The sequence below is a fragment of the Tigriopus californicus genome, chromosome 3 (genome assembly GCF_007210705.1).
Source record: "Tigriopus californicus strain San Diego chromosome 3, Tcal_SD_v2.1, whole genome shotgun sequence".
NCBI lineage: Eukaryota > Metazoa > Arthropoda > Copepoda > Harpacticoida > Harpacticidae > Tigriopus > Tigriopus californicus.
Window position 1 is genome coordinate 8,903,895 of NC_081442.1, and position 15,564 is coordinate 8,919,458.

Below are 15,564 nucleotides of genomic sequence, written 5' to 3' on the forward strand. Positions count from 1 at the left end.
AATTTACGCCAACTCGATTGGTTTCTCTCAACGATGTACTGTCTTCAGCGCTTCGTCCCGTCCAAAGGTCTAGATCCCCGTTCATTCGTCTACCAAACTCGCCATTCACGCTGGACGACAAGAAGCACTTGGAGGATTTTTTACTACTTACTCCATCCACGACTGGATAGAGAAGGTAAAGAAACCCGCGCCCAAACTTGGTTGAAATTCTCCCGAAGAAGCACCGGGTTGACCTGGGGCCTCCTAAACCTAAAGAGCTCGACCAATTCTGATTCCGTCCGTGCGTTTCGCATGAATCCCCTACTACTAGTGCTACCACTTCTTCTTCTTCTCCAATGCTGGCCCAAGGAATGTGCTGCGTGCGGTTGTGGATCTTGAGCCGCTGGCCCAAACCACCCATCCCCATCCGAACCTGGTTCTTGAGAGCGACTTAGTCAGAGCATACTAAGAATTGGTTCCCTCGGTCTGTCGCACGACCAACCGACCGACCGACTAACAGACCGACCAACAGACAGTGAGTGCTCAAGAGCTCAACCACCAATTTTACCTGGACATGGACGGGGTCATAGCATTAGCATCATCATGGTAGTGGTCGTCTGTCTCCTCGTCTTTTAGTCGCCCTCTTCACCTGATGCGAAGGATGATGCCTTCACCTGCTGATGCTAGTAATGGTGGTGGGGATGGTGGGGATCTTGAGGCATGCCAAAGGCAAAAACACTCCATCATCGGGGCTTTTCTTGGGTACTCCGTGAAGCGAGCGAACTCGTCGACGTTGAGGACGAGGCGGTTGGGCAAATACCACCTCAACCACGGCTCATGGCAGCCGCCACTGCTTGGGCACTCATCAGGGGTCAGGCTCAAAAAGGTTTAGCTAGAACTGAGGCGTAAGAATAACCCGAGAAAATGGGTGCCACTCTGAAGTGATTTGAACGAATTGTTGGATCACAAATCGGAGAAACCCAGCCCGGTCCCAAGACCTGGAAGTGACAGCATGGAACGTAGGGATCAGATCGAACATTGCTTTTAAACGACATGTGGAAAACCGTACTCCTCACCTTGGTGGGGATACTTTCTTTGGTAAGCAACTACTGAGATCTGAATTGGATCGAAAGAATCAACTTAGAATGCAATGTACAGTATGATCATGTACAGCCTAACACTAGACCTTGCCGTCGTTTTTCAGGCTGTCGTCATAGACAGTTTAGAGGTCTCCTTTTCCGAAGGAGCGATAGCTGGAACCCGACGCTTGTTGGAAATTTCGCCTGAAAAATCCAGCCCCAATGTCAAAATTGTGTCTGGAAATGACGGTGGGCATTTTCGAATTCATCGATCTCAAGAAATTGGCTCCCAAGCCCCTAATTTTGTGTACATCGAGACCACCAGAGCCATGGACCGTGAGGAACGTCCAAGTTTTGACCTCTTGTTAGAAACATCCGATCAAGACCGTCTGAAGCTCCACGTAAATATCCTTGATATCAACGACAACCCGCCGAAATTTGCCCAAGAAGAGTATCAGGCCTTTGTCAATAAGACTAGTCCTCCGGGCACACCACTGATCACATTAAAAGCCGTGGATGTGGATGATGGGCGGAATGCTGAGATATCGTATCACATGTCCGAGGGCTTTGATTCTTATTTTGTCTTGGATCGGGAGTCAGGTCAACTTAGAACACGAAAATTGCTGTCGTGTTCCAAGGAAGCTCAAGACCATTGTCTCGAATGTCTCGAGATGCAGTTATGCTCCATTGTGATCTATGCTAAAGATGGGGGTCAGCCTCAACAAAGTGCGTACACCGTGGTCAAAGTGAAAGTGTTGAATTCCAACGAGTTCGATCCTGAAATCACCATTCGTTACTTTCCGGATCAAAGTCAAGATTTTGCTGCCCTCAGTCCCCATGTGGAACCTGGTACATCTGTAGCTGCTTTAACTGTGGTTGATCGAGATCGAGGGGCTTTTGGCGAAACAACCTTGGAGATCGTGGGATCTGATCGAACAAAAGATAAATTTGTGCTCTCGGCTTTGAGCCAAGGTCTCTATGTGCTTCGAGTTGGTCCCAACGCCCAAAACCTCTTGGGTTCCGATGGCATCACTCTTACGGTGGAGGCCAAAGACAAGGGGAAGCCTCCCCGATCCACTCAGAGTCAAGTCAAAATTCAGGTGAATGAGGCCAACAACCATGCCCCCGAATTCGCTGAGGCCTCGTACTCGGCCGAAATACGAGAGAATGCCGATCCCAACTCTCAAGTGATTACTGTGCAAGCCTTCGATAAAGATAGTGACGCTCAAGCATTGGTGTATTCCATTGAAAATGGCAACGATTACGATTGGTTCAAGGTGGAACCCTTTTCGGGTATGATTGTGACCAAGTCGAAGTTAGACAGGGAACTCAAAGATCGGTTCAACCTTACTGTTCGTGCTCAAGACTTGGGGATTCGGCCCAAATCCGCCCTTGTGTTAGTGGAAATCACCGTGTTGGACGTGAATGACGAGGTGCCTCAATTTGAAAACCTGCCCTTCTTACTCACATTGTCCGAAGATATCAGTCCTGGCAGTGAAATCTTCACTGTCAATGCTTTCGATCGAGATTCAAAGGAGAATGGAACCATCACCTTGACCAGCAATACCACGCGGGAATTCGAAATCGATCCTGATTCTGGAGTCATTACATTGAGAGGAAACTTGGACCGGGAGACCAAAGACAAATATTTCATCTCTATTGAAGCATCTGACGGAGGAGGTTTAACCACGTCCTCCATCTTGACTTTGTTATTAGACGACGTTAATGACAATTCACCAGAATTCTATCCCAACGTGATTGTGCAAAATGTAAAAGTTGGAAGAGCTCTCGAATTCGCACTCAAAGCTCACGATCCTGACAAGGGTGAAAATGCTCAACTCCATTACGAATGGGTTCAACCTACTTCGAGTCTAATTTCCTTGAATGAGACCACTGGGATAGTTACGTTAGATAAACGATTTCGGTCGTTTCCACTTCGTGCCAAGATCACTTGCTCCGATCAGGGAGGTCGGAAATCGCGAAATGAGGCTGAGATTGTGCTTCAACAGCTCGTCTATGAAGAGCCATTACAAGTGTTTCAACGAGACGTTTTTACCTTTGAAATTGTGGAGGATGGCCGAGGTTCGTTCGCTCCTCGGCAAGTTGGTGGTGTGGCTAATCGAGAGAACACTGAGCCTGGAAAATTTGCCATCATTGATGGTGATTTTATGAGCCGCTTTCTGTTGGACCCGGAGTCAGGAATCCTTTCTACGAAGGCCGAAATGGACAGGGAGGAACAAGAGCAAATCAATCTCACCATTGCATTCTTCCCGGAAAACGAAAGGAAGCGTGTTCCAATTGCCAAAGTCGCAATTGCCTTGATTGACGTTAACGACCATGCACCGGAATTCACTGATCTCGAAAAACGAGTCATCAGTTTCACTCAAGTTCTTCCCGAAAATGCCGAAATCTATAAGGTGAAAGCACGAGACTTGGACCAAGACTTGAATGGGCAGATCAAATTTGCCCTCTCAGATCCCACCAACACGCTGGCCATCCATGGTGATTCTGGGGTATTGGTACTCAATCAAGAAGTCAGGAGTGTATTCATTGATGACTTTGTTATCTCTGTGACTGTGAGTGATCAAGGCACCCCATCCAAATTTGCCTCCAGAGACTACACCATCCAAGTTGTGGCTCAAAATCTACACACCCCTCAGTTTGACTTTCCTCTCTATGAGGTGACAGTTAGTGAGGCGTTGGAAGTGAATTCGAAAGTTTTCCAACTCGTTGCTAGGGATAAAGATTCGGGATCTAATGGCCATGTGACCACTACAATCATCAACGGTGCTCAAGACTACTTCGGAATCTTCCCTCATGGAGGCATTTACTTGAAGCAATCTCTAGACCGAGAAACTCAAGCGTTTTATTCGATCGATGTCTTGGCCGAAGATCATGGAATTCCCAAAAGAACCGCGCATACCAAAGTGGTGATCTACGTCCAGGATGAAAATGACAATTATCCCCAATTCGATAGAGACAACTACGTGTTTTACGTCCGTGAGGGGGAAGTCATCGGGACCAACGTAGGGCGAGTCATGGCTTCAGATAAAGACATAGGTAGAAATGCCGAGCTCCGATATGCCTTTGCCTCCACCAACAATAACAACATCTTTATCATCGACGAGGATACTGGTTTCATAAACACGGCACAGGACATTGATAGAGAACGACTCGTCCGAGAAACGGGGCAAGATTATTTCGTTTTGGAAGTAAGTGTTTCCGATTTGGGAGTGTCTCCATTGTCGGACACGGCCGTTGTCAATGTGGTTATCTTAGATGTCAACGATAACGCACCCACGCTCTCAGAAGAAATCTACCGGACGAATGTGAAAGAAAATGTAGCCCTCGGAACCGTGATCTACACCATGTACGCAAGAGACTATGACAAGGAAGAAAATGGAAGATTGACTTTTTCTTTGGAGAACTCTGAATACTTCCAAATCGAATCAGAAACCGGTGACATCTTTGTGTCGAAAGACCTGGACCGAGAAGATCAAGAACGCCACGAGTTTCTTATTTTTGTCAAGGACGGTGGCGAGCCCCCGCTAAACAGCTCTGCAAAGATGATCATATCTGTATTGGATGAGAACGACAACGATCCCAAATTGGAGTTTTCGCACAAAGATTTAGAAATGAGCGAGTCTTTTGAATTGGGAAGCATTATTCACACGTTCACTGCCGTGGATCTTGATGCGGGTGACAATGCTCGAGTGAAGTTTGTCTTGGGCGGAACTAATCACAGACACATCTTTCATCTCGATGAAAATACCGGCATTCTCTCGCTTAAGGAGCCTTTGGATCGAGAATCCATCGAATCTTTGTCGTTGACAATCAGTGCCATTGACGGAGGTTTACCCTCCCGGACCGCCACTGCCACGATTAACATTTCAGTCTCCGACGAAAATGATAACACGCCCACATTTCCTCCCACAACGTACTTGTTCTCAGTGACTGAAGGCGTTCCAGAGGGTAGCTCTGTATTCAAAGTGCAAGCTCGAGATGAGGATCAAGGCCAGAACGGCAATGTTTCCTACGAGCTTTTGGGTACCCAAGATTTTCGGATCGATCCCTTAAGCGGTGACGTTTCAACAGCAGTTCTGATCGATCGTGAAATTACTAAAGAATATCAATTCACCATTCGTGCGAAAGATCATGGTGCTCCCGAGCCCAAATATGCAAACAAAGACATCACGGTCATGGTCGAAGATGTGAATGATCATGCCCCCGAGTTCGACTCTTTAACCACGAAGATTCTCATGCCCGGATCTTTCAAAGGAACTCATGTGTTGCAAATCCATGCCAACGACCTGGATGCATCCAACAATGGTCAAGTGGTGTATAGCTTGCAAAAGTCGTCTCTTGCGTCCACTTTTCCATTTGAATTGAATCGAACTAGTGGAAGATTGAGCCTCTCAAGGGATGTATTGGTCGCTGATCGAGACACTTACAGTTTGTCGATCATAGCAAGCGATGAGGCTGTGCAATCCGTCAGAAAATCAGCCACTAGCTCTGTTTTGATTATCAGTGGACATGACGAGGCGGGTCCGGATTTCACTCAAGTGTCGTATTCTGCATCGATCTCTGAGAACAGTCCCCTAGGAACCCCAGTGGTCACCGTTAAGCTGTCGGGTTCTGGCAAGGACTTTGATTTCTACATCAATGCTTGCGTTTCCAAATTTGGATCTGACCGTGGTCTCTTTTTGGTGGACAAGCGGTCCGGACAAATCCGTTCAAATTTGATCATTGACCGGGAACTTGAAGGTGATTCCATTGAACTGGAGGTGGTGGCGGTTTCCAAGAACAAGATCTCAAAGACAAAGGTAAGGATCCACAATTTCTTTCAAGTCGCATTCATATTACTCTCAAGACTTACTTCTTTGTCAGGTTTCAATCGAAGTTCTTGACGAAAACGATTCAGCCCCTCGCTTTGTCCAAGACATGCCCATCAAAATCTCGGAGGCATTTCTCGCAGGGCATAACCTAGGACAATTGAAAGCAATAGACGAAGACAAGAGCGATTCGGTGACATACAAGATTGGGGTAGAATCTCTGCCTTACTTGGAAGTCAACGCTGATTCCGGCGAATTGTTTCTGACAAGTCCGATTGATCGAGAAGAGTTTGAATACTTCGAAGTGGTCGTGTTAGCCACTGACGGTCAGCATACGACCACGTGGCGGAAGAACCTCAAGGTCGAAGATGTGAATGACAATGCTCCAGAGTTTGTTCAAGCTTTTTTCTCCTTTGATATTAATGAGTCCGCCAAACCAGGCGCGGTCATTGGACGCCTGAAAGCCGTTGACCGGGATCAAGAAGCAAAATTCCGAGATCTGACCTATCATTTCAATTCTGAATGGGGCAGAGATACTTTTACTTTGGACCCTAAGACAGGGGTAATCATTTTGAGTGGTGCTCTTGATTTTGAAACGATCGAACATTACGTTCTTATGGCCACAGCCGTGGATGGAGGTCAACCTGCTTTAACTGCCTCCACCACCGTCTACATCAACGTTGTGGACATCAATGATAACAAACCTGTGTTAAAAGAGAGCGTGTTTGAGGTCAATCTTTTAGAGAGTGTCCCTGTTGGAAGTTTGGTGACAAAAATCACAGCCATCGACAAAGACACTGGCTCGGAAAACCAGCTTGAATTCAGTTTTGAAGAAACCGACCAAGAATATTTTTCCATTGACGATGATGGCGTCATCACGACCAAAAGTGTTCTTGATCGAGAGAAGATTCCATTCTACAGCCTTCACGTGAGCGTCCGAGATGGGCGTGATTCCTCAGCACTCACCGCGTCTGCTATAGTCCACATCACAATTGAAGATGTCAACGATGAAGTTCCTCGAATCGTATCTCCACCAGTTTTGCATATCACCGAAAACGCACCACCAAACTCACCCATTGCAACCATTCAAACTGTGGACAAAGACGTGGGAGAGAATGCTGAAGTCCATTACTTTTTGGAAGATTCCATCTCCATGCGGTTTGCCATTGGACGAATCGATGGAGTCTTGCGAAGCCTTAGTTCGTTAGATCGCGAAATTGAGAGTTCATATTTGCTCACCATCAAGGCCATTGACAACGGAATTCCCAGTCTGTCTTCATCTATGCAAGTCCGCGTGGAAGTGACGGATGAAAATGACAACAGTCCAGTGTTCAGCCCCAAGTTTTATAGTGCAAAAGTGCTTGAAAATGCGATTCCTGGATCCGTCGTGATTGAGGCCCAAGCCTCCGATTTAGATGTGGGCAAACACGCTGAGTTGAGGTACTCCATCGTCTCCGGGGATTCGGACCTGGATTTTCGAATTGATGAACAAACGGGATTAGTGATTGTCAACAAACGACTGGATTACGAACGGAAGAACCTTTATGAGTTAACGATACAGAGTCAAGATGGTGGAATTCCGAGTCAAGTTGACACTGCCACAGTAGTGATCAATATCCTGGATGTCAATGACAATGCGCCAGAGTTTGTGGACTCGCCCTATTTCGTCATGGCTTTAGAAAACTACCTAGATGAGATCACGCCCATCTTCACGTTAACCGCCACTGACAAAGATGATCCCCCCTTTAATCGTCTGGAATTTGGTGCACGCGATGATTTCAATGGAGTGTTTCATGTTAATAGCTCTACCGGCGAAATATTTCTAAAACAAGCTTTGGACCGAGAAGAGCGAAACTCTTACACTCTTGAAGTCACTGCCATAGATTTCGGTAGGCTACTGGTTTTTACATTTTCCGCTATATATCGGGGTTAGATTATGCTTATGACGATGCAATCATTCCAGGGACTCCTCGATTAACAGCCACAGGTTTAGTAGAGATCACCGTTCAAGACATCAACGACAATGAGCCTCAATTTGAGCACGATCGCTATTCATTTGACCTAGAAGAGAATCTTCCTGCCGCATCCTTTGTCGGGCTGACCAAAGCCTATGATGATGACTTTGGCTACAACGCCAAAGTCAGGTAGGTTTCCAAACATCAAAAAGACACACAATGAGTCCTTGATTATCAATTTATCACGATCGATCTACTTTCACTTACAGATACCACCTTGAGGAAACTCACGATTTTTCGATTGATCAATGGACTGGCGAGATCAAGACTAATCGTTACTTGGATCGGGAACGAAAATCTGTCCATGAGTTTAAAGTCATCGCCACTGACCAATCTGAGGTCAACCCCCTCTCTGCCACGGCCCAGGTGTCCGTCAAACTCCTGGATGTGAATGATAATTCTCCCAAAATTGAAAACGACAAATCGGAATTCTACATTCCCCCTGGGTTGAGTCCTGGAGACTTCATCTTTGGAATATTTGCTTCGGATGCGGATTCGGGTGACAACGCAGAGCTTCGGTTTTCGCTCCGTGGGCGGGATTCGCGATATTTTGATATGGATCCAGTGAGTGGTGTGGGTGTGGCTTCGAAACAGTTCCAAGAGAAGTTCTCCTATCAAGTGATTGTCGTAGTTAGCGATAGTGGCTTCAATAGCCTGTCAACCGAAGAGAAATTTGAAATCTTCCTAGCTAAAGAACTAGTGGTGCCTTCGTTTTCATCTCCAATTGACGAAGTTGACGTGGATGAAGATTCTCCTTTGGGCATGGAATTGGCGAAGTTTGCCTCTGTTGAGAAGACCGGAGTGGCTTTTGGGATCGCTGGGGGAAACACCCGAGATAGTTTTTGGGTGAATGCCACAACGGGTGCTCTAGAAATCAATCAACCATTGGACTTCGAAGACATTCGGGAATACGACCTATGGATCAAGTTGCATTTTCAAGCCAAGCCTTTATTTTTCACCACCACAAGAGTCAAAGTGAACGTCCGAGACAAAAACGACAATGCACCCACTTTTGAAAACACGGTTGTGAGGCTCAAGGTTCCAGAGGAACAATACCCTCCATTCCAATTGATGGAAATTTTTGCCACGGATTTGGATAATGGTGTGAATGGGGAGATCTCATATCAGCTTTTGGAGCCCTCGACCATTTTTGAGATTGACACGAATCACATCATTTGTAAAGAGCGATTAGACCGCGAAAAGACGTCGATGTATCACCTCAAGCTATTGGCTACAGACCATGGAGTCCCACGGATGTCCAGTACCGCATCTGTACTGATTGAAGTCGAAGATATTAATGACAATGCACCTCTCTTCACAAGGCTTTATGCCATCAATGTCACCGAAAACACCCCCAATGATAAGGTTCTACTCAAAGTGGAAACACGAGACGCAGATTCCCCTCCAAATGCCAATGTGAGCTATTCATTATTAGATCAGGGTGCATATCAAGCATTTCAAATTGAGTCACAATCTGGCGAGTTATCCACCATCCGAAAGCTGGATCGAGAAATCCAAGAGGAGCATTATTTACAAGTGCAGGCTTCTGACGGTGCCTGGAAATTGGATACCACCATCACAGTGACGGTTCTCGACGAAAACGACAATTGGCCCGTGTTCGACCAAGATAATTACGAGTTTGTGTACCCGATTTCCAACGAGATCAAATTGAACAGCAAGATTGGCAGAGTCCATGCATTAGATCGTGACTCACCAGGACCCAACTCGGACATCGTATACTCACTCTCTCACTCTTCGGAGTTCTTCCAATTGGATGGACGATCAGGACAATTATCGGTCCGGAGTGCGTTGCCCTTCACAAGATCAAGTAATTCGGATAACATCTATCAACTCAGAGTTTTGGCGACAGATTTAGGATCCCCTCCAAGATCTTCCGAGTGCCAGGTTCGTGTGAAGGTTCTGCCAAAGAACCAGAATCTGCCTAAATTTGAAGCTGGCGTCAGTCCTGATATAGCGATACCAAAGAGCCTACCCAGGAATTCTATAATAACAACGGTAAATGCAGAAGATCCGGATGGTGATCAAATCACATTCAGTGTGGTGAATGGTAAAGACAGTTTTGCCATTGGGCCAACTTCGGGTACTATAAGGTTACTAAAATCATCGGATTTATTGGGGACTGAAAACATCATCCTCCGTGTCAAAGCCACCGACAATGGGTCGCCTCCTTTAAGTTCGGAAACACAGATCACGATTTACATCACGGACGAGAATCGCCATGCTCCTGCCTTCCCGACCGATTCTTTGACCATTTTTATTCGGGAAGATGAAACAATCGGAAATGTGATTGCGACAGTGAATGCTGAAGATTCAGATGACGGTCCTAATGGGCAAGTCGAGTATTCCATTGTCAAAGGCAATGACGAGTCCAAGTTCGAAGTGGGTTCCAAAAATGGCGAAGTTCGTGTCAAAGGAATCCTGGATTATGAGACCATCAAGGAATTCGTTTTGACAATTCGAGCCAAGGATTTGGCTTATCATTCTAAATCAACAGACAGCCAAGTTAAGATCGTCTTGCAAGACGTCAACGATCATGCCCCAGAATTCAAGGAGGCCAAATTGAGAGCTTTCATCAGGGAGAATTCCAAGCCTGACAGTTTTGTCACTCAATTGAATGCGACGGACCAAGATTCGGACAAATTCGCTCAAATTGAGTTCAAAATTATGGGCGATGAAAGTCGGTTCGAAATTGACAGAGCCACTGGTGTGATTTTGACCAAGGACGTCTTTGATTATGAAACTGAATCAGGTTTCAACTTAACCGTGATCGCTTACAACCCAGGATCGAAAATGCAATCAAAGGCTCGTCTTCTCATTCAAGTCCTCGGTGAGAACGAATTCATTCCAAAATTCAAGCAACCCGTTTTTCAATTCGTGATTTCGGAGTCCTCGCAAGTAGGTAACTCTGTCGGGTTTGTTGAGGCTTCGGATGACGATCTTGGCCCAGAAGGAGATGTCTTCTACTATTTCGTGGGTATCAGCAATATGGCCGGGTTTGGAATCAACCATAACACTGGGGAAATATTTGTTAACGATGAATTGGACCGTGAATCACAGAACCGCTACGTCTTAACAGTACTAGCCAAAAATCGGGGAAGTATCCGCGGAAATGATATTGATGAAGCTCAAGTGATAATCCAAGTGCAAGACGGCAATGATCCTCCCGTGTTCAGAAAGAATCAATATCAGGCCAATGTTCGGGAGGATCTGTCTCCTGGATCGAAAGTAGTCACCGTTTCTGCAGTGGACAAGGATGTACGACCAAGGAATAGCCATTTCAGTTATTCCTTGGGGCATCAAGATGGCTCTGATGGACTCTTTGAAGTCAATCCTACGTCGGGCGTGGTGAAATTGACCGCTTCGTTGGACCGAGAAACTCAGTCAATTCACAAGATTCAAATATTGGCCATCGATAGTGGGTCGCCTCCCGCCACAGGAACGGCTATGTTGACTGTCACTGTGGAAGATATCAACGACACGCCCCCGAAAGTGACCAATACAGAAGGCTTTATCAAAGAGAATAGTCCGCCGGAAAGTTTTATTATGAAGTTCAAGGTGATTGATGCCGATTTGGAAGAAAATGGCCCTCCTTTTAGATTTCGCCTACTCCCCAATCGTTTTGACAGCTATGTGTCGTTAAATGAAGCGTCAGGTGTATTGAAGTCCACCAAAACTTTCGACCGAGAGATGTTGCCCAAGTTTGAGATCGACATTGAGGTCTCTGACAGTGGAAACCCATCACAATTGTCCGTCAACAAGATCACTGTCAACGTCATGGATGAGAATGACAATCCGTCGTCGTCTCGGAATGTGGTCGTGGTCATCAAAAGCTATGAAGGTATTTTCCCGGGTGGAAAAGTCGTGGACATTCGACCAAACGACCCCGATGAGAAAGGAGATTATGCCTGCTCGCTCATTCGTGGTTCAAATAACATTTTCCAAGTGAAACCCAATTGTGAAGTGTCCGCCGGTCGCATCCAAAACGGTCGACAGTACGAACTCGCCATTGAGGTGAACGACGGACGACATCCCGATGCTCAAGTGAATGCTAGGCTGAACTTTGTGCCCTTCACACGCTCAGCTTTAGACGAAGCAGTGACTATCCGTTTCAAGAACGTGTCGACATCAAATGTCTTGGGATTCTTCGAGTCTCATAATGACAATGGAGATGCTCGTTCGATTCAACTCCTGAGTGTTTCCCAAGATGACAACGCTAATCAAGACTTCATCGTCTCGCTTACTGAAAACGACCAATCCCTCTCCGAACCCAATACCTTAGCATTTTTGGCCTCGATTTTTAACCGTCCCAATGAGTTCTTTGACCTGAACCAGGCAACCGTCAAGTTTGAAGCTTGCGATGACAACCCGTGCAAGAACGGAGGTTCATGCCTTACCTCTTTACAATTGACCAACCAGACATCCTATATCGAATTGAAAGACACGATATACAACACTCCCGAATTTAAGCACAACATCAAGTGCATTTGCTCCGAAAAATACCTCGGAAATCGTTGTCAAATCCAAACCAATCCCTGCGATCCAAGCCCATGTCTTTACAATGGCCAATGTTTCAAGGATGGAAGCGATTTCCAATGCCTTTGTCCGCCCAAAAGAGGTGGTCGACGATGTGAAGAGGAACGATTGGATGTGTGCGAACCCAGTCCTTGTCTTCATGGTGGTACTTGCCAACATTCGGACTCGGACAGCTTTTTCTGTTTGTGTCGACCAGGATATCAGGGTGATCGCTGTCAGGATTTCATTGACGTTTGCCGGAAAAACCCATGTCTCAATGGGGGCACTTGCGTGTCCCTGAAACCCAACTATAAATGTCGTTGTTTGGACAATTTTTACGGGAACCATTGTGAGCTATCGACTTTTGGATTTGAGGAATTCTCATTTGCGGCTTTCCCGGCTTTGGGAGCTGTGACCAACGACCTTTCGATTATCTTCAGCACAACCAAACCGAACTCCTTATTGGTGTATAATTATGGACCCTCTCTGGGAGGGAGATCGGACTTTTTCGCAATCGAATTGATTAATGGAACTCCTCGTCTCTCTTGGGGTGGAGCCAGGACCGCCATATCCCGCCTAGAGATTCCCAAACGCTTAGATACCGGCAGATGGTTCCGCATCACGGCCACTCGGAACAACAGAGTAGGTACTCTTAGTATTGAGGACTGTACAGAATCAGGCGAATTTTGTAAAACCTGCCATCCTGACGACAATGGATGCTTCAAGAAAGCGGTTGGTGATGCCGGTGCCCTTGCCTTTCACGGAAACAATTTGTTCCTTGGGGGACTCCCGGATTTGACATCAGTTTTAGACAAGACGGATCAGATTGGCTCAACGGACTTTGTAGGATGCATCAAGAGCATCTCGATTGGAGGCAATGAAAAGAGCATCTTGGGAAAGTCAGTGAATGCATCGGGTATAACTTCTTCGTGCAATCAGTGGGCAGGAGGAGCATGTCAACAAGGAAATGAATGCGGCTCCGAAGGTCAATGCATTCCTCATTGGTCCAAATTTAAGTGTCAATGTGGTGACATTTTAGCTGATAACTGCGACCACGCATTTCAGCCTTTCTCGTTGACTGAGGAGCAAGAGGTTGTTTTTCGACCCAAAGAGAAGTACAGACGGCATGCTTTACTGAAGCAATCCCTGAAGTCCTCGTTGTTTAGATGGAAACGAGACCTTGGAATCAATGAAAATGGTGGATCGATGGGTATTGCATTTCGCACGCTCAAAACTGAAGGTTCCATTCTCACCGCTCACACTTTAGGTTCTTGGACATCAATGGAGATTCAAGAGAGCAAACTAGTCTACCGCTCTCATCTCGTGGGAAAACCAGAGATTAATATGACATCAGGATTGGATGTGACAGATGGTGATTGGCATCAAGTCAGTCTTGACATTTTGGATGGCGTTCTTCGAATTGACTTGGACGGAAAAAGAGTTGGTTATGAAATTGACGCCTCTGCTGTCCATGACTTCCTTGGACCAGGGTTAGAGCGATTTGTTTTGGGAAATGCTGCTGAATCCACTTCCAAGGGATTTCGTGGGTGCTTCTCGAATTTTACGCTTAATGATGAGCTGCAAAGCCTCACGGGTGACTCTCAATTAGAAGCCGACGTACCCAATGGAATTGTCACGACTGGTTGTGATATTCAGATCCTTCAGAGCGCCCAACCACAGAATGCTGTGGACGTGGGTGTGACCATAGTCATCGTTTTCTTCGTTATCCTCATCTGTACCATCCTGATCTCGTTCACCGTGTTCCGCTTGAGGAAGAAATGGAAGGAAGATAAGGAACGGGACCAATTCAAGAATCATAATAACACAGTTTATACAGGCGAGCCCGGATACAATAACGGCGCACTCCAGCTTCAAGAGCCCATGCCATTAAACAATACGATCGTCCATCCATCCAATCAGTACAAGTCAAAGATTCGAAGGCCTGATATGGTTGAGCCTCCCTCCTCTCTCCATCACCAACTCAATCCAGTAGTAGATGACCCGTTGTATAACTCTCCACACAATGATCCCTCGGCAGCCGAGCACTATGATCTCGAAAATGCGAGCTCCATTGCTCCTTCAGACATAGATATCGTATACCATTACAAAGGCTATCGGAACGGAAATCGACACCGAGGCAAATCCCCCCTTTCTCCGTTTCATAAGAAGCAAGGTGGCTCTAAACATCAGAATACACCTTTGGCGCGATTGAGTCCCAGTAGTGAGATGTCTCACAACACACCGCGAATCTTGACCCTCGGAGACTTGAGTGGTAAACCCATGCCACCTACCTTGATGAGCGAGCAGAGCGAGAGAAGTCTCCATAGTCCAATCAGTCATTTAAGCTCATCCAGAAGCAGCCGACATCGATCACCTCGATCCCGCCATCAGCGTGGCCTCACCAGTGAAAACGTGGCCCGTTTCAATCAGCATTCTGTGACGCCTCCTCAAAAGTCCACATTGGTCAATACCTTGGACATGGTTGGCATGGGCAGTGAAGCTCTTAAGAAGAGTGACTACGGGAGCAAGTCGCCCACCTTGGGGGATGTGCAATCTAGCTCCTCCAGTGACAATGAAAACGACTCCTTCACTTGCTCTGAATATGAATACGAAAGTGTGGAGGGTCGAGAAGTGGGCGGAGCCAAAGAGGTGTCCGATGCATCTATGGTGTTCAGTAAGCTTATTGGTGATCAAAATGCTTTGTCAGATGAAGATGAGGACAACATGATTCCGCCCCCACCCCCACCACCTCATCACAACGGGTTAAGCGACCAATCGCCGCCCAATAAAACGTGGGAGAGCCTCTTGAGTTGGCAGCCCTCGTATAAAACATTTTCGGGCGTGTTCAGAGACATTGCCGAGTTACCTTTCACCTCCAACAATCTTGATCTAGAGGAGAGCTGTCGACCACGCCCCATTGGGGATGGCTCTCGAACCGAACAAGAACAGTATATATGATCTAAAACAACCGACAGACAACATCCGTTACCTTTAGTGCCATAGAAACAGTATATCAAAGCCACTCTCTACTCTGCGGCCTTCATCTCAATCTACAATGCCATAATAAAGTACAAAATGTGTCATTGTTTCCTCGTTCCAATGATTTGGACTGCAGCGTTGGGGGTA

The 15,564-nt window shown here is 46.4% G+C and overlaps 1 protein-coding gene across 1 annotated transcript; it reads left to right on the forward strand.

The window, feature by feature from the left end:
* Window positions 1-875: 875 nt before the first annotated feature.
* Window positions 876-15,521, forward strand: LOC131878131 (cadherin-related tumor suppressor-like). Its single transcript, XM_059224030.1, has 5 exons — window positions 876-1,077; window positions 1,184-5,881; window positions 5,946-7,779; window positions 7,854-8,034; window positions 8,115-15,521. The coding sequence occupies exons 1-5, from the start codon at window positions 1,033-1,035 to the stop codon at window positions 15,394-15,396; spliced, it is 14,040 nt and encodes a 4,679-aa protein (XP_059080013.1). The 5' UTR covers window positions 876-1,032; the 3' UTR covers window positions 15,397-15,521.
* Window positions 15,522-15,564: the final 43 nt, after the last annotated feature.

Bases quoted from the DNA above. Each gene is read 5' to 3' on its own strand.
- LOC131878131 (XM_059224030.1), top strand. From the start codon at position 1,033: ATGTGGAAAACCGTACTCCTCACCTTGGTGGGGATACTTTCTTTG. The intron at 7,780-7,853 runs GTAGGCTACTGG...CAATCATTCCAG, and splicing joins AGTCACTGCCATAGATTTCG to GGACTCCTCGATTAACAGCC. The intron at 8,035-8,114 runs GTAGGTTTCCAA...TTTCACTTACAG, and splicing joins GGCTACAACGCCAAAGTCAG to ATACCACCTTGAGGAAACTC.